The sequence below is a fragment of the Ranitomeya imitator genome, chromosome 3 (assembly GCF_032444005.1).
Source record: "Ranitomeya imitator isolate aRanImi1 chromosome 3, aRanImi1.pri, whole genome shotgun sequence".
NCBI classification, from domain to species: Eukaryota; Metazoa; Chordata; class Amphibia; order Anura; family Dendrobatidae; genus Ranitomeya; species Ranitomeya imitator.
The window spans coordinates 19,251,154-19,270,176 of NC_091284.1; the positions used below are offsets into that span (position 1 = coordinate 19,251,154).

A 19,023-nucleotide genomic window follows, 5' to 3' on the forward strand; every position below is an offset into this window, starting at 1 on the left:
CCAATTGGCTCCCACCAGTTTAGAATAATGTCTTCTCCCATGCACCACCACTCCATGGTCCATGCAGTCATGGAGAAGCTGCGCACAATGTCACCAGATCATTAAAAATGGAAGAAGGTCCAAGGCACCAGACGTTCTCCTCCAAGGAATCTTTTTATCGTCTAACACTTACAAAATGGCACAAAATGGAAACAACGTTTCGGCCACATGGGACCTTTTTCAAGTCAAATATAATAAGAGGAGTACATACATTTATGTGGCTTGAAAAAGGCCCCATGCGGCCAAAACGTCGTTTCGATTTTTTTTTACCTTTTGTAACCAACTCACACCAGTAACGCTTGCCAAAGTTTTAGGACTGAAGCTTCACTTGAAGTAGCCCCCACCCGAGCAACTAAGAAAATGGGGGTTTTATGCTAGATATAAATACGCACCTTCATACCGCTGCAGTCAGACTATGGGTCAGCCGATCATTCCTTGCCTCCGACACTGGGGGCAGTATAACCACTGGGACCCCCTCCACTTCTTGGTGCTTTTCGTTCTTTTTTGGGCCTCATGTGATATTTATGACCCTTCTTCTGTTCTAAGTGTCCTCATTTTTATACAATGTGTCACTCCTATCAGACCAGACAGTACGGAACCATTGTGATCCGGTATTTTCAGAACTCTACGACATTGTGTTTGATTAAAGCTAAAAAGGTCTAAAAGGTCTTTGGAAACAAAGCAATCACTTATATCTACAATTCTGGTTCCAGGGACCCTCGATAATTTTCATCATGGTCCTGTGACTCTACAACTAGACAAGTCCCACCATGTTATAATCAAGTGGTGTCCAAACAATGGCTCTCCAGCTCTTGCAAAACTTCCCTGGCCACAATCTATGAGGGCACCATAGGAATTGCAGTTTTTGTACCAGCTTGAGAGCCAGAAGTTTGGGGGCTTTATCGTAATTCGAAGGTGTGGAATAATCCATAAAATCAATTTACGCGATGCCTATAAATTCCATCGAAAATTATACCATGAGTCTAAGATCTTACAAGACTTTGCAAAAACCTTTCTAATCTTCTCAGAGAGATTCCTCGCCATTGAACATCCTACTCTTGTCAATTTGACAATCCCTTTAAGCAGCCGACCAGATTAGACGTTCAGGTCTTTACACATAACCTGTAGATGGGACATGTCCTGAGGTCCAAGTGCAACATGCTAAGTGGATAGGGACATGGTGTGATAATCCCCGTACATCCCACAAACACTCAGCGTCAAGCATTGTCCACCCCGGTACACAGTACGCTGCTCCAGAACCTGGAGAACGACCACTAGGACACTGTGTGTTGGGTTGAGTTTTATGGATGACAATCCATGAGATGTGCGTATCTGCAGGGCAATAGTCTATCGAGAAGAACATCATACATGGCCAATATGTAGCACTAGATGGGGCTTCACAGAAGCCAAGGTATCACAATCGTCATGGGTGGAAGCATGAACGTGCATCTCCATCTCGTCATCGCATGGGTTGGTTTCATAGACCACGATGACATGAGTTTACGTTGGCATAGGTTAATATCCTGCCCTACTCAATGAATTGACCACGAGCCGTCATCACAATGACTCAACCACCATTGACACCGCCACCGTGGCATTTTGCACGCCCTCGTCAAGTTGCAATGCTCCTCTGCTCCACTTCACTGCGCTCACACCTGGATGGAGCACGCTTCAGTGTGTTAATGACGCGCTATGGGATGTGCAAGGTCAGTAAGCTTTAGAAGACCTCAAGCTCCATCAACAACATGACGTTTAACGGGTTAACTCCTGCTTCTCCATCCCGGTCCTCCAAGGACCAATAACGCAGCCCGTTTCCAGCCTATCCTGCCTTTTGCACGCAGACGTTATCGTGCAGCACTAATTAACCCGACTGTCTTTAACGTGATGCCCTAAGGAGCCTCTAAGGACTAGACCTGGTCAACGAGAAGAAGAAGAAGGCGCCTACGACAACTATGGAGTTAATAAATTTGGCTCCTTGTGTCCCTCTACGCAGAATGCTGCAGTGCTCCATAGCCTTGTCCAGTGTGTATCTTGGTGTCACTGCAGCCACCACGACGTGAGCTCTGGTAGAGAGTGAAGTCTACTGGGCAGGCTTGGCTCTGCAGATAGTCCTGTGTCACGGCATGGACCATTCCCTACGGCCATGATGAAGATGTGCCCTCACAACTACTAGGGGCTCCTTGACGTGAACGCTAGCAGCTATGAGGTGTCAGCAAATCCTAGCATGCCTATGTTCCCAGCAACAGAACGCTTAACTCCCTCCATGCCTGGAAAGCCATCTAGTGTCGCACTAGATATAGGTACCGTGCCAGCTCCTCCAACCGTATCACACAGGCTCCCAACCCAATCCATGCCTGCATCTCAATAAACATGGACATTTTAGAAGACCCCAAGTCCTCATTCGTTCCACCAGGAGGACTGCGATGTGACTACTGTGCAAAAGACGGATGGAGGTTGCAATGAGCACGTGATGAACCTTCGATCATCCTCACATGATGAGAAGAGTCAATCGAGCAAGGTAGACTTTAGAAAATACTGACACCAGGAGTGGAGGAGGACGTTAGGTGTCAATGGTAGCACCGCAATTGCACATCCTTGTAGACTCAAGAGCAAGGAGTAAGCAGGGAAGTAGGAGAAGACCTTTGTGGTGGACACCTCCTGGTACCACTCCTCCACTCTCGTGTAGTCCAGCACCTTAGATGACTAAAGTAGCCTCCAACATGTCAACATAAAGAGCAGAAGAAGAAGAAGCAGGCGGAGCGCCCCCTACCTGAGTACAGCTGTATCCCCTTGCCGGACAGTGATGTTATCTGTGCTTCGGTTAAAATCCACGCTGCGGACGGGCAATCCTGTTGGGAGAAGGCAAAGGAGTCTTAGAAGCAGAAGAGGCAACTGGTTCCTGTCTGCTGCTTGCCACCTCCAAACCATGGTCAACCACTTTACAATCACAACGTGAGAAGACAAAAAAAAACAAAAAAAAAAAAACAATCAAATCTAGAGAAAGACTTAAAAAAAATATATCTAGAACTTGCTTCCCAAAAAAACAAATTTTTGCCAAAAACCATGAAAAAAAAAAAATTCCAACCAAAAATCAAGTTTGCTTGTTTTAAATCCCAAAGTTAATCAATCCCAAGGATCGGAGAAGATCAGGATCTTCATGCAGTTTCCCAAAGTAAGCGGAGAGATGGAGAGGGGGGTGGGGGGATGTTTGGATTCTGCAGTTTTTGCTATTTTTGGATTTTTTTTGTTTTTTTTCTAGGATGATCCAGAGAAGGAAATCCAGAACCACAATCCCAGAGTTACAAGTAGCGGGAGCGGAGCGGAGGGGACGTGCGGCTGCCGCTGCTGCCAGGACCGAGATTGTGTACACAAGGTTCCTTCACTAACCCACTTTCCCAAGCTCACAGAGATGGATGGAGAGAGCGAAGGGAAGGGAGGGGGATGGAGGCGGATCTCCATAAAGAAGAGCAGAAACCTGCCTGGATTGTAAGGGGGAGAACACTGGATCCGGCTTTTCTCCCACAACAACCCCCCTCCCGCCACCAATTCATGGGGAAATACTTGCTTCTCCCAATTGGAAGGCAGCGCCGGAGACACTTGTGCCTCGCACGTTTTCTGGGGTGTTGTTGTGGATCTGAGACATGTGCGGCGTCCGTGAGAACTCAGCTATTACTATGCCATAGCTTCGCCTGCAGTCCTGTGTAAAAACTGAAATAATGTATCATAAAAACCTATCTGTAGGATTCTGGAGCGTGGGAGGAAGCCGGGGATGTGTGGATGAGTCTTACACCACCACAAGAAAAATTTACAAACTCCACCCGGATATCGTCCACGGTCGGATTCGAACCCAGGACCCGGACGCCGAGGTTGTGGGTTCGAATCCAGCCAAGGACAACATCTTAAAAAAAAAAATTCCATAAATCTCAGACTATGAACTCAAATAGGGACAGGGGCTAATATAAGCGATAACAAGCTCTGTACTGCGCCGCAGATCAGGTTGGAGATATATTTGTGGCCAATGTATTAACTCAGCCCCGCAGTGTAAACTTTCTGAACTGTTAATAAAGTAGTTATTGCTGATGCAGTCCTATGTAAAAAAAGAAATAAAAATAATGGATTGGAAAATATTAAGTGATAAACTCATCACAACCGCATTACGTGTAAATGTTGATGGCTCCGAGCTAAAGTAAAGCATCAGATTCACCTACAGACCTATGTGCTGTTATGGAGCATCGTGCTCTGTTCAAATAAGGTATTAGATCCTCTTGCAGTCCCATGCAAACACACATCTGATACTTTTTGAGGTTGTGAAACATTGTCCCGTCTGCAGTGGAGTAGCAAAGGAAACGCAGAGTTCACATGCAGTCCTATGTAATGACATGAAGGACAACCAATTCAGCTCTGCTTCTTTGCAAGTCGATCCGGTAGGTCCATATGCAGTCCTATGTAAGAATATAAAGAAGTGCTTGACAACTTAATCCCTGCGACATTGAACGGGCATCCGGACTCCCCTAAATTAAGGAATATTCAGCATTGATACATAGTTTGTCCGTTCAAAATGTCTCTATGCCATTGTGTCGGCAGTCCCATGTAAGACCGCAGATAACACATTCTTGGACTGTAGAACATGATGCCACATATTTTTAAGTTCTGGTTCAATATCACTGTAATGGAAGACTAAAGACATACACCCGGCCAACTCAGCTCTGCTGCATCACGCTTTGATGGGATGACTATGTGCCCACTTTACGATAGACTTCCATGAATGCACCATGGATAAGAGGCAAGAGGCGTGAGATGCCACCAAACTGAGCTCTGCTACATCTACCCCTCACCAGTCGGGTTGTAATGGTGGGCGTCTTCCTACTACAATGCTTGGTCAGTCCTATGTAAATTGAGCTCGACCAATGGATAATACAAAGATCCGCAACTTTCTAAAGTCCTTTTTAATTCCTCGCCATTTTCAACATCTCCGCTTGCTTTGGAATTACATGATAAAAATCTGACCCCTGCATCCACCACTAGGGGGAGCTATGCAGTTTATTGATGGAACGCAGTAGAAGCTGTGGTGTCACAGCTCCCTCTAGTGGAGAAAATAATCCTTACAGTCCTCCAATCTGCCCATGATAAAAATGCAGCCTATCTGCTGCAACGGCAAGAGGAAGCTAATTTCTAAGGGCGCTGATTAAATCTGCATGTTGTGAGCTCCCCCTAGTGGTGACTGCAGGATATATGAATCATATTCTGTACTGTAGTCCCTTTCAGAGCTGCATTCTCATTTCTGCATCTTGTAAATCTCCCATCATTCCCAAGCTGCCTTATTGTCCGCATATTAACCTTCATATCATGCCGCGCACAATGGTAAATTATAAAATGCAGCCTGCCTGGATGCACCACTAGAGGGAGCTACATAGTGGATTTATAATTCATTACAACAGGACTGGATAAATCTGCATGTTGTGTGCTCCCCTTAGTGGTGGCTGCAGGAAATACATCCATAGCTGCATTTCCAATTCTACTGCTACATTTTGAGCAGCAACTAGAATAAGATTTCGAATGCAGCTTTGGATGTGACTGGAGTATAAGACATGACACCATTCAGGATCAGTATGATGCTATTGATTATAAGTGATCAGGGCTGCTCAGCACATGTATACAGCAGACAAGTGCTCAATAGTGGGGGAGACTGATGACATGTCGGGGTCACGCGGACCGACCTCTCGACCTTTGCTGTGACAAATGGAGATAGTCACTGACATGAGAACAATCCTTGACCCTCCTCCTGGGTCACCCTGGAGGAAGAGATGGGTGGTTTTTGGCTGCCATGGTTCCCTCTTCCCCCACCTTCAAGTTGCTGGGTTTTTGTTAATGGCCAAGAATGCAAGAAAACAGCCAGGGGCTTAGTCATTGCCTGTGAGATGCAGCAGAGCTCAGTTTGTTATTTGGCCCCATTGTCACTTCCATTTTGCACAGGACTGCTTGTAAGCCTACAGGGCGATTAGGGAAAACAAGGTGGCCGCCATAAGAAACTGGCAGACATGTCAGACCTGCTGCTTATGGCATTTGCTGCACCTTGTGGGTCTCCATGCGATCTGTGCAGCCTCAACCCAAAAACAACATGTTCAGCTCTGCTACATCGCACTAAGGTCAATGTTCACAAAGTAGATTCCAAGCTGTTATATGTTACTATGTAGCTAATCAGGATTTATCATAAGAGATAACAGATCCAAGATTCTCCTCCTCCAGAAGTGATGACTGACGGTCACCAAGAAATGACAGCAAGCAGAGCTACTGACCACTAGAAGGAACGGGCGGACATTAGAAAATGGCAGAATTCACAGTACAATGATTGCAAACTAAAGTGTGTATTTCTATTACACCTGAACATGGCTTAGGGGGCGCTATACTGCAGAGAACATGGCATAGGGGGCGCTATACTGCAGAGAATATGGCATAGGGGGCGCTATACTGCAGAGAACATGGCATAGGGGGCGCTATACTGCAGAGAACATGGCATAGGGGGCGCTATACTGCAGAGAATATGGCATAGGGGGCGCTATACTGCAGAGAATATGGCATAGGGGGCGCTATACTGCAGAGAATATGGCATAGGGGGCGCTATACTGCAGAGATCATGGCATAGGGGGCGCTATACTGCAGAGAATATGGCATAGGGGGCGCTATACTGCAGAGAACATGTCATAGGAGGCGCTATACTGCAGAGAACATGGCATAGGGGGCGCTATACTGCAGAGAATATGGCATAGGGGGCGCTATACTGCAGAGATCATGGCATAGGGGCGCTATACTGCAGAGAACATGGCATAGGAGGCGCTATACTGCAGAGAACATGTCATAGGAGGCGCTATACTGCAGAGAACATGGCATAGGAGGCGCTATACTGCAGAGAACATGTCATAGGGGGCGCTATACTGCAGAGAACATGGCATAGGGGGCGCTATACTGCAGAGAACATGGCATAGGGGCGCTATACTGCAGAGAACATGGCATAGGAGGCGCTATACTGCAGAGAACATGTCATAGGAGGCGCTATACTGCAGAGAACATGGCATAGGGGGCGCTATACTGCAGAGAATATGGCATAGGGGGCGCTATACTGCAGAGAACATGGCATAGGGGGCGCTATACTGCAGAGAACATGGCATAGGGGGCGCTATACTGCAGAGAATATGGCATAGGGGGCGCTATACTGCAGAGAATATGGCATAGGGGGCGCTATACTGCAGAGATCATGGCATAGGGGGCGCTATACTGCAGAGAACATGTCATAGGAGGCGCTATACTGCAGAGAACATGTCATAGGAGGCGCTATACTGCAGAGAACATGGCATAGGGGGCGCTATACTGCAGAGAATATGGCATAGGGGGCGCTATACTGCAGAGAACATGGCATAGGGGGCGCTATACTGCAGAGAACATGGCATAGGGGGCGCTATACTGCAGAGAATATGGCATAGGGGGCGCTATACTGCAGAGAATATGGCATAGGGGGCGCTATACTGCAGAGATCATGGCATAGGGGGCGCTATACTGCAGAGAACATGGCATAGGGGCGCTATACTGCAGAGAACATGTCATAGGAGGCGCTATACTGCAGAGAACATGGCATAGGGGGCGCTATACTGCAGAGAATATGGCATAGGGGCGCCATACTGCAGAGAATATGGCATAGGGGGCGCTATACTACAGAGAATATGGCATAGGGGCGCTATACTGCAGAGAATATGGCATAGGGGGCGCTATACTGCAGAGAACATGGCATAGGGGGCGCTATACTGCAGAGAATATGGCATAGGGGCGCTATACTGCAGAGAATATGGCATAGGGGGCGCTATACTACAGAGAATATGGCATAGGGGGCGCTATACTGCAGAGAATATGGCATAGGGGGCGCTATACTGCAGAGAACATGGCATAGGGGGCGCTATACTGCAGAGAATATGGCATAGGGGGCGCTATACTGCAGAGAATATGGCATAGGGGGCGCTATACTGCAGAGAACATGGCATAGGGGGCGCTATACTGCAGAGAATATGGCATAGGGGCGCTATACTGCAGAGAATATGGCATAGGGGGCGCTATACTACAGAGAATATGGCATAGGGGGCGCTATACTGCAGAGAACATGGCATAGGGGGCGCTATACTGCAGAGAATATGGCATAGGGGCGCTATACTGCAGAGAATATGGCATAGGGGGCGCTATACTGCAGAGAATATGGCATAGGGGAGCTATACTGCAGAGAACATGGCATAGGGGGCACTATACTGCAGAGAACATGGCATAGGGGGCGCTATACTGCAGAGAATATGGCATAGGGGCGCTATACTGCAGAGAATATGGCATAGGGGAGCTATACTGCAGAGAACATGGCATAGGGGGCACTATACTGCAGAGAACATGGCATAGGGGGCGCTATACTGCAGAGAATATGGCATAGGGGGCACTATACTGCAGAGAATATGGCACAGGGGGCGCTATACTGCAGAGAACATGGCATAGGGGGCGCTATACTGCAGAGAATATGACATAGGGGGCACTATACTGCAGAGAATATGGCATAGGGGCACTATACTGCAGAGAACATGGCATAGGGGGCGCTATACTGCAGAGAACATGGCATAGGGGGCGCTATACTGCAGAGAATATGGCATAGGGGGCGCTATACTGCAGAGAATATGGTATAGGGGGCGCTATACTGCAGAGAACATGGCATAGGGGGTACTATACTGCAGAGAATATGGCATAGGGGGCGCTATACTGCAGAGAATATGGCATAGGGGGCGCTATACTGCAGAGAATATGGTATAGGGGGCGCTATACTGCAGAGAACATGGCATAGGGGCGCTATACTGCAGAGAATATGGCATAGGGGGCGCTATACTGCAGAGAATATGGCATAGGGGGCGCTATACTGCAGAGAATATGGCATAGGGGGCGCTATACTGCAGAGAACATGGCATAGGGGCACTATACTGCAGAGAACATGGCATAGGGGGCGCTATACTGCAGAGAACATGGCATAGGGGGCGCTATACTGCAGGGAATATGGCATAGGGGGCGCTATACTGCAGAGAACATGGCATAGGAGGCGCTATACTGCAGAGAACATGGCATAGGGGGCGCTATACTGCAGAGAATATGGCATAGGGGGCGCTATACTGCAGAGGTCATGGCATAGGGGCGCTATACTGCAGAGAACATGTCATAGGAGGCGCTATACTGCAGAGAACATGGCATAGGGGGCGCTATACTGCAGAGAATATGGCATAGGGGGCGCTATACTGCAGAGAACATGGCATAGGGGGCGCTATACTGCAGAGAACATGGCATAGGGGCGCTATACTGCAGAGAACATGTCATAGGAGGCGCTATACTGCAGAGAACATGGCATAGGGGGCGCTATACTGCAGAGAATATGGCATAGGGGGCGCTATACTGCAGAGAACATGGCATAGGGGGCGCTATACTGCAGAGAATATGGCATAGGGGGCGCTATACTGCAGAGAACATGTCATAGGGGCGCTATACTGCAGAGAACATGGCATAGGGGGCGCTATACTGCAGAGAACATGGCATAGGGGGCGCTATACTGCAGAGAATATGGCATAGGGGGCGCTATACTGCAGAGAATATGGCATAGGGGGCGCTATACTGCAGAGATCATGGCATAGGGGGCGCTATACTGCAGAGAACATGGCATAGGGGCGCTATACTGCAGAGAACATGTCATAGGAGGCGCTATACTGCAGAGAACATGGCATAGGGGGCGCTATACTGCAGAGAATATGGCATAGGGGCGCCATACTGCAGAGAATATGGCATAGGGGGCGCTATACTACAGAGAATATGGCATAGGGGGTACTATACTGCAGAGAACATGGCATAGGGGGTACTATACTGCAGAGAACATGGCATAGGGGGCGCTATACTGCAGAGAATATGGCATAGGGGGCGCTATACTGCAGAGAATATGGCATAGGGGGCGCTATACTGCAGAGAACATGGCATAGGGGGCGCTATACTGCAGAGAATATGGCATAGGGGCGCTATACTGCAGAGAATATGGCATAGGGGGCGCTATACTACAGAGAATATGGCATAGGGGGCGCTATACTGCAGAGAACATGGCATAGGGGGCGCTATACTGCAGAGAATATGTCATAGGGGCGCTATACTGCAGAGAATATGGCATAGGGGGCGCTATACTTCAGAGAATATGGCATAGGGGGCGCTATACTGCAGAGAATATGGCATAGGGGGCGCTATACTGCAGAGAACATGGCATAGGGGGCACTATACTGCAGAGAACATGGCATAGGGGGCGCTATACTGCAGAGAATATGGCATAGGGGGCGCTATACTGCAGAGAATATGGCATAGGGGAGCTATACTGCAGAGAACATGGCATAGGGGGCACTATACTGCAGAGAACATGGCATAGGGGGCGCTATACTGCAGAGAATATGGCATAGGGGCGCTATACTGCAGAGAATATGGCATAGGGGAGCTATACTGCAGAGAACATGGCATAGGGGGCACTATACTGCAGAGAACATGGCATAGGGGGCGCTATACTGCAGAGAATATGGCATAGGGGGCGCTATACTGCAGAGAACATGGCATAGGGGGCGCTATACTGCAGAGAATATGGCATAGGGGAGCTATACTGCAGAGAACATGGCATAGGGGCGCTATACTGCAGAGAATATGGCATAGGGGGCACTATACTGCAGAGAACATGGCATAGGGGGCGCTATACTGCAGAGAATATGGCATAGGGGGCACTATACTGCAGAGAATATGGCACAGGGGGCGCTATACTGCAGAGAACATGGCATAGGGGGCGCTATACTGCAGAGAATATGACATAGGGGGCACTATACTGCAGAGAATATGGCATAGGGGCACTATACTGCAGAGAACATGGCATAGGGGGCGCTATACTGCAGAGAATATGGCATAGGGGGCGCTATACTGCAGAGAATATGGTATAGGGGGCGCTATACTGCAGAGAACATGGCATAGGGGCGCTATACTGCAGAGAATATGGCATAGGGGGCGCTATACTGCAGAGAATATGGCATAGGGGGCGCTATACTGCAGAGAATATGGCATAGGGGGCGCTATACTGCAGAGAACATGGCATAGGGGGCGCTATACTGCAGAGAACATGGCATAGGGGGCGCTATACTGCAGAGAACATGGCATAGGGGGCGCTATACTGCAGAGAATATGGCATAGGGGGCGCTATACTGCAGAGAACATGGCATAGGGGGCGCTATACTGCAGAGAACATGGCATAGGGGGCGCTATACTGCAGAGAACATGGCATAGGGGGCGCTATACTGCAGAGAATATGGCATAGGGGGCGCTATACTGCAGAGAACATGTCATAGGGGCGCTATACTGCAGAGAACATGGCATAGGGGGCGCTATACTGCAGAGAACATGGCATAGGGGGCGCTATACTGCAGAGAATATGGCATAGGGGGCGCTATACTGCAGAGAATATGGCATAGGGGGCGCTATACTGCAGAGATCATGGCATAGGGGGCGCTATACTGCAGAGAACATGGCATAGGGGCGCTATACTGCAGAGAACATGTCATAGGAGGCGCTATACTGCAGAGAACATGGCATAGGGGGCGCTATACTGCAGAGAATATGGCATAGGGGCGCCATACTGCAGAGAATATGGCATAGGGGGCGCTATACTACAGAGAATATGGCATAGGGGGTACTATACTGCAGAGAACATGGCATAGGGGGTACTATACTGCAGAGAACATGGCATAGGGGGCGCTATACTGCAGAGAATATGGCATAGGGGGCGCTATACTGCAGAGAATATGGCATAGGGGGCGCTATACTGCAGAGAACATGGCATAGGGGGCGCTATACTGCAGAGAATATGGCATAGGGGCGCTATACTGCAGAGAATATGGCATAGGGGGCGCTATACTACAGAGAATATGGCATAGGGGGCGCTATACTGCAGAGAACATGGCATAGGGGGCGCTATACTGCAGAGAATATGTCATAGGGGCGCTATACTGCAGAGAATATGGCATAGGGGGCGCTATACTTCAGAGAATATGGCATAGGGGGCGCTATACTGCAGTGAATATGGCATAGGGGGCGCTATACTGCAGAGAACATGGCATAGGGGGCACTATACTGCAGAGAACATGGCATAGGGGGCGCTATACTGCAGAGAATATGGCATAGGGGGCGCTATACTGCAGAGAATATGGCATAGGGGAGCTATACTGCAGAGAACATGGCATAGGGGGCACTATACTGCAGAGAACATGGCATAGGGGGCGCTATACTGCAGAGAATATGGCATAGGGGCGCTATACTGCAGAGAATATGGCATAGGGGAGCTATACTGCAGAGAACATGGCATAGGGGGCACTATACTGCAGAGAACATGGCATAGGGGGCGCTATACTGCAGAGAATATGGCATAGGGGGCGCTATACTGCAGAGAATATGGCATAGGGGGCGCTATACTGCAGAGAATATGGCATAGGGGAGCTATACTGCAGAGAACATGGCATAGGGGCGCTATACTGCAGAGAATATGGCATAGGGGGCACTATACTGCAGAGAACATGGCATAGGGGGCGCTATACTGCAGAGAATATGGCATAGGGGGCACTATACTGCAGAGAATATGGCACAGGGGGCGCTATACTGCAGAGAACATGGCATAGGGGGCGCTATACTGCAGAGAATATGACATAGGGGGCACTATACTGCAGAGAATATGGCATAGGGGCACTATACTGCAGAGAACATGGCATAGGGGGCGCTATACTGCAGAGAATATGGCATAGGGGGCGCTATACTGCAGAGAATATGGTATAGGGGGCGCTATACTGCAGAGAACATGGCATAGGGGCGCTATACTGCAGAGAATATGGCATAGGGGGCGCTATACTGCAGAGAATATGGCATAGGGGGCGCTATACTGCAGAGAATATGGCATAGGGGGCGCTATACTGCAGAGAACATGGCATAGGGGGCGCTATACTGCAGAGAACATGGCATAGGGGGCGCTATACTGCAGAGAACATGGCATAGGGGGCGCTATACTGCAGAGAATATGGCATAGGGGGCGCTATACTGCAGAGAACATGGCATAGGGGGCGCTATACTGCAGAGAACATGGCATAGGGGGCGCTATACTGCAGAGAACATGGCATAGGGGGCGCTATACTGCAGAGAATATGGCATAGGGGGCGCTATACTGCAGAGATTATGGCATAGGGGGAGCTATACTGCAGAGAACATGGCATAGGGGGAGCTATACTGCAGAGAATATGGCACAGGGGGCGCTATACTGCAGAGAACATGGCATAGGGGGCACTATACTGCAGAGAATATGGCATAGGGGGCGCTATACTGCAGAGAACATGGCATAGGGGGCGCTATACTGCAGAGAATATGACATAGGAGACGCTATACTGCAGAGAATATGGCACAGGGGGCGCTATACTGCAGAGAACATGGCATAGGGGGCACTATACTGCAGAGAATATGGCATAGGGGGCGCTATACTGCAGAGAACATGGCATAGGGGGCGCTATACTGCAGAGAATATGACATAGGGGGCGCTATACTGCAGAGAATATAGTATAGGGGGCGCAATACTGCAGAGAATATGGCACAGGGGGCGCTATACTGCAGAGAATATGACATAGGGGGCGCTATACTGCAGAGAATATGACATAGGGGCGCTATACTGCAGAGAATATGACATAGGGGGCGCTATACTGCAGAGAATATGACATAGGGGGCGCTATACTGCAGAGAATATGGTATAGGGGGCGCTATACTGCAGAGAATATGGCATAGGGGGCGCTATACTGCAGAGAATATGACATAGGGGGCGCGATACTGCAGAGAATATGACATAGGGGGCGCTATATTGCAGAGAATATGGTATAGGGGCGCTATACTGCAGAGAATATGGCACAGGGGGCGCTATACTGCAGAGAATATGGCACAGGGGGCGATATACTGCAGAGAACATGGCATAAGGGGCGCTATACTGCAGAGAACATGGCATAGGGGGAGCTATACTGCAGAGAACATGGCATAGGGGGCGCTATACTGCAGAGAACATGGCATAGGGGGAGCTATACTGCAGAGAACATGGCATAGGGGGAGCTATACTGCAGAGAATATGGCATAGGGGGCGCTATACTGCAGTGAACATGGCATAGGGGGCGCTATACTGCAGAGAACATGGCATAGGGGGCGCTATACTGCAGTGAACATGGCATAGGGGGAGCTATACTGCAGAGAATATGGCATAGGGGGCACTATACTGCAGAGAATATGGCATAGGGGGAGCTATACTGCAGAGAATATGGCATAGGGGGCGCTATACTGCAGAGAACATGGCATAGGGGGAGCTATACTGCAGAGAACATGGCATAGGGGGCGCTATACTGCAGAGAACATGGCATAGGGGGAGCTATACTGCAGAGAATATGGCATAGGGGGCACTATACTGCAGAGAACATGGCATAGGGGGAGCTATACTGCAGAGAATATGGCATAGGGGGCGCTATACTGCAGAGAATATGGCATAGGGGGCGCTATACTGCAGAGAACATGGCATAGGGGGCACTATACTGCAGAGAACATGGCATAGGGGGCGCTATACTGCAGAGAATATGGCATAGGGGGCGCTATACTGCAGAGAATATGGCATAGGGGCACTATACTGCAGAGAATATGGCATAAGGGGCGCTATACTGCAGAGAATATGGCATAGGGGACGCTATACTGCAGAGAACATGGCATAGAGGGCGCTATACTGCAGAGAATATGGCATAGGGGCACTATACTGCAGAGAATATGGCATAGGGGGAGCTATACTGCAGAAAACATGGCATAGGGGGCGCTATACTGCAGAGAACATGGCATAGGGGGCGCTATACTGCAGAGAATATGGCATAGGGGGCGCTATACTGCAGAGAACAGGGGCGCTATACTGCAGAGAACATGGCATAGGGGGCGCTATACTGCAGAGAACATGGCATAGGGGGCGCTATACTGCAGAGAATATGGCATAGGGGGCGCTATACTGCAGAGAACAGGGGCGCTATACTGCAGAGAACATGGCATAGGGGGCGCTATACTGCAGAGAATATGGCATAGGGGGCGCTATACTGCAGAGAACAGGGGCGCTATACTGCAGAGAACATGGCATAGGGGGCGCTATACTGCAGAGAATATGGCATAGGGGGCGCTATACTGCAGAGAACAGGGGCGCTATACTGCAGAGAACATGGCATAGGGGGCGCTATACTGCAGAGAATATGGCATAGGGGGCGCTATACTGCAGAGAATATGGCATAGGGGGCGCTATACTGCAGAGAATATGGCATAGGGGGCGCTATACTGCAGAGAACATGGCATAGGGGGCACTATACTGCAGAGAACATGGCATAGGGGGCGCTATACTGCAGAGAATATGGCATAGGGGGCGCTATACTGCAGAGAATATGGCATAGGGGCACTATACTGCAGAGAATATGGCATAAGGGGCGCTATACTGCAGAGAATATGGCATAGGGGACGCTATACTGCAGAGAACATGGCATAGAGGGCGCTATACTGCAGAGAATATGGCATAGGGGCACTATACTGCAGAGAATATGGCATAGGGGGAGCTATACTGCAGAAAACATGGCATAGGGGGCGCTATACTGCAGAGAACATGGCATAGGGGGCGCTATACTGCAGAGAATATGGCATAGGGGGCGCTATACTGCAGAGAACAGGGGCGCTATACTGCAGAGAACATGGCATAGGGGGCGCTATACTGCAGAGAACATGGCATAGGGGGCGCTATACTGCAGAGAATATGGCATAGGGGGCGCTATACTGCAGAGAACAGGGGCGCTATACTGCAGAGAACATGGCATAGGGGGCGCTATACTGCAGAGAATATGGCATAGGGGGCGCTATACTGCAGAGAACAGGGGCGCTATACTGCAGAGAACATGGCATAGGGGGCGCTATACTGCAGAGAATATGGCATAGGGGGCGCTATACTGCAGAGAACAGGGGCGCTATACTGCAGAGAACATGGCATAGGGGGCGCTATACTGCAGAGAACATGGCATAGGGGGCGCTATACTGCAGAGAATATGGCATAGGGGCACTATACTGCAGAGAATATGGCATAGGGGGCGCTATACTGCAGAGAATATGGCATAGGGGACGCTATACTGCAGAGAACATGGCATAGAGGGCGCTATACTGCAGAGAATATGGCATAGGGGCACTATACTGCAGAGAACATGGCATAGGGGGCCCTATACTGCAGAGAACATGGCATAGGGGGCGCTATACTGCAGAAAATATGGCATAGGGGGCACTATACTGCAGAGAACATGGCATAGGGGGCGCTATACTGCAGAGAATATGGCATAGGGGCGCTATACTGCAGAGAACATGGCATAGGGGGCGCTATACTGCAGAGAATATGGCATAGGGGGCGCTATACTGCAGAGAACATGGCATAGGGGGCGCTATACTGCAGAGAATATGGCATAGGGGCACTATACTGCAGAGAACATGGCATAGGGGGCGGTATACTGCAGAGAACATGGCATAGGGGGCGCTATACTGCAGAGAATATGGCATAGGGGCACTATACTGCAGAGAACATGGCATAGTGGACGCTATACTGCAGAGAACATGGCATAGGGGGCGCTATACTGCAGAGAACATGGCATAGGGGGCGCTATACTGCAGAGAATATGGCATAGGGGCACTATACTGCAGAGAACATGGCATAGGGGGCGGTATACTGCAGAGAACATGGCATAGGGGGCGCTATACTGCAGAGAAGATGGCATAGGGGCGCTATACTGCAGAGAATATGGCATAGGGGGAGCTACACTGCAGAGAACATGGCATTTGGGGCGCTATACTGCAGAGAACATGGCATAGGGGGCGCTATACTGAAGAGAACATGGCATAGGGGGCACTATACTGCAGAGAACATGGCATAGGGGGCGCTATACTGCAGAGAACATGGCATAGGGGGCACTATACTGCAGAGAATATGGCATAGGGGGCACTATACTGCAGAGAACATGGCATAGGGGGCACTATACTACAGAGAATATGGCATAGGGGGCGCTATACTGCAGAGAACATGGCATAGGGGGAGCTATACTGCAGAGAATATGGCATAGGGGGCGCTATACTGCAGAGAATATGGAATAGAGGGCGCTATACTGCAGAGAACATGGCATAAGGGGCGCTATACTGCAGAGAATATGGCATAGGGGGCGCTATACTGCAGAGAACATGGCACAGGGGGCACTATACTGCAGAGAACATGGCACAGGGGGCGCCATACTGCAGAGAACATGGCATAGAGGGCGCTATACTGCAGAGAATATGGCATAGGGGGCGCTATACTGCAGAGAATATGGGATAGGGGGCGCTATACTGCAGAGAACATGGCATAGGGGGCGCTATACTGCAGAGAACATGGCATAGGGGGCACTATACTGCAGAGAACATGGCATAGGGGCGTTATACTGCAGAGAACATGGCATAGGGGGCACTATACTGCAGAGAATATGGCATAGGGGGCGCTATACTGCAGAGAACATGGCATAGGGGCGCTATACTGCAGAGAATATGGCATAGGGGGAACTATACTGCAGAGAACATGGCATAGGGGGCGCTATACTGCAGAGAACATGGCATAGGGGGCGCTATACTGCAGAGAATATGGCATAGGGGGAGCTATACTGCAGAGAACATGGCATAGGGGCGCTATACTGCAAAGAATATGGCATAGGGGGAGCTATACTGCAGAGATCATGGCATAGGGTGCGCTATACTGCAGAGAACATGGCATAGGGGGCACTATACTGCAGAGAACATGGCATAGGGGCGCTATACTGCAGAGAATATGGCATAGGGGGAGCTACACTGCAGAGAACATGGCATAGGGGGCACTATACTGCAGAGAACATGGCATAGGGGCGCTATACTGCAGAGAATATGGCATAGGGGGAGCTATACTGCAGAGAACATGGCATAGGGGGCGCTATACTGCAGAGAACATGGCATAGGGGGCACTATACTGCAGAGAATATGGCATAGGGGGCACTATACTGTAGAGAACATGGCATAGGGGGCGCTATACTGCAGAGAATATGGCATAGGGGCGCTATACTGCAGAGAACATGGCATAGGGGGCGCTATACTGCAGAGAATATGGCATAGGGGGCGCTATACTGCAGAGAACATGGCATAGGGGGCGCTATACTGCAGAGAATATGGCATAGGGGCACTATACTGCAGAGAACATGGCATAGGGGGCGGTATACTGCAGAGAACATGGCATAGGGGGCGCTATACTGCAGAGAATATGGCATAGGGGCACTATACTGCAGAGAACATGGCATAGTGGACGCTATACTGCAGAGAACATGGCATAGGGGGCGCTATACTGCAGAGAACATGGCATAGGGGGCGCTATACTGCAGAGAATATGGCATAGGGGCACTATACTGCAGAGAACATGGCATAGGGGGCGGTATACTGCAGAGAACATGGCATAGGGGGCGCTATACTGCAGAGAATATGGCATAGGGGCGCTATACTGCAGAGAATATGGCATAGGGGGAGCTACACTGCAGAGAACATGGCATTTGGGGCGCTATACTGCAGAGAACATGGCATAGGGGGCGCTATACTGAAAAGAACATGGCATAGGGGGCACTATACTGCAGAGAACATGGCATAGGGGGCGCTATACTGCAGAGAACATGGCATAGGGGGCACTATACTGCAGAGAATATGGCATAGGGGGCACTATACTGCAGAGAACATGGCATAGGGGGCACTATACTACAGAGAATATGGCATAGGGGGCGCTATACTGCAGAGAACATGGCATAGGGGGAG

The 19,023-nt window shown here is 49.8% G+C and overlaps 1 protein-coding gene across 2 annotated transcripts in view; it reads right to left on the reverse strand.

The window, feature by feature from the left end:
- Positions 1-3,437, reverse strand: part of LSAMP (limbic system associated membrane protein) — a 1,005,909-nt gene extending 1,002,472 nt beyond the window's left edge. Inside the window, exon 1 of one of the 2 annotated variants that reach the window (XM_069760567.1) lies at positions 2,810-3,437. In XM_069760567.1, coding sequence (XP_069616668.1) covers positions 2,810-2,967 — 158 coding nt within the window. In that variant the 5' untranslated portion in view covers positions 2,968-3,437. The remainder of the gene's footprint in view (positions 1-2,809) is intronic. The other variant, XM_069760568.1, reaches the window with a different exon arrangement.
- Between the last annotated feature and the right edge of the window lie 15,586 nt (positions 3,438-19,023).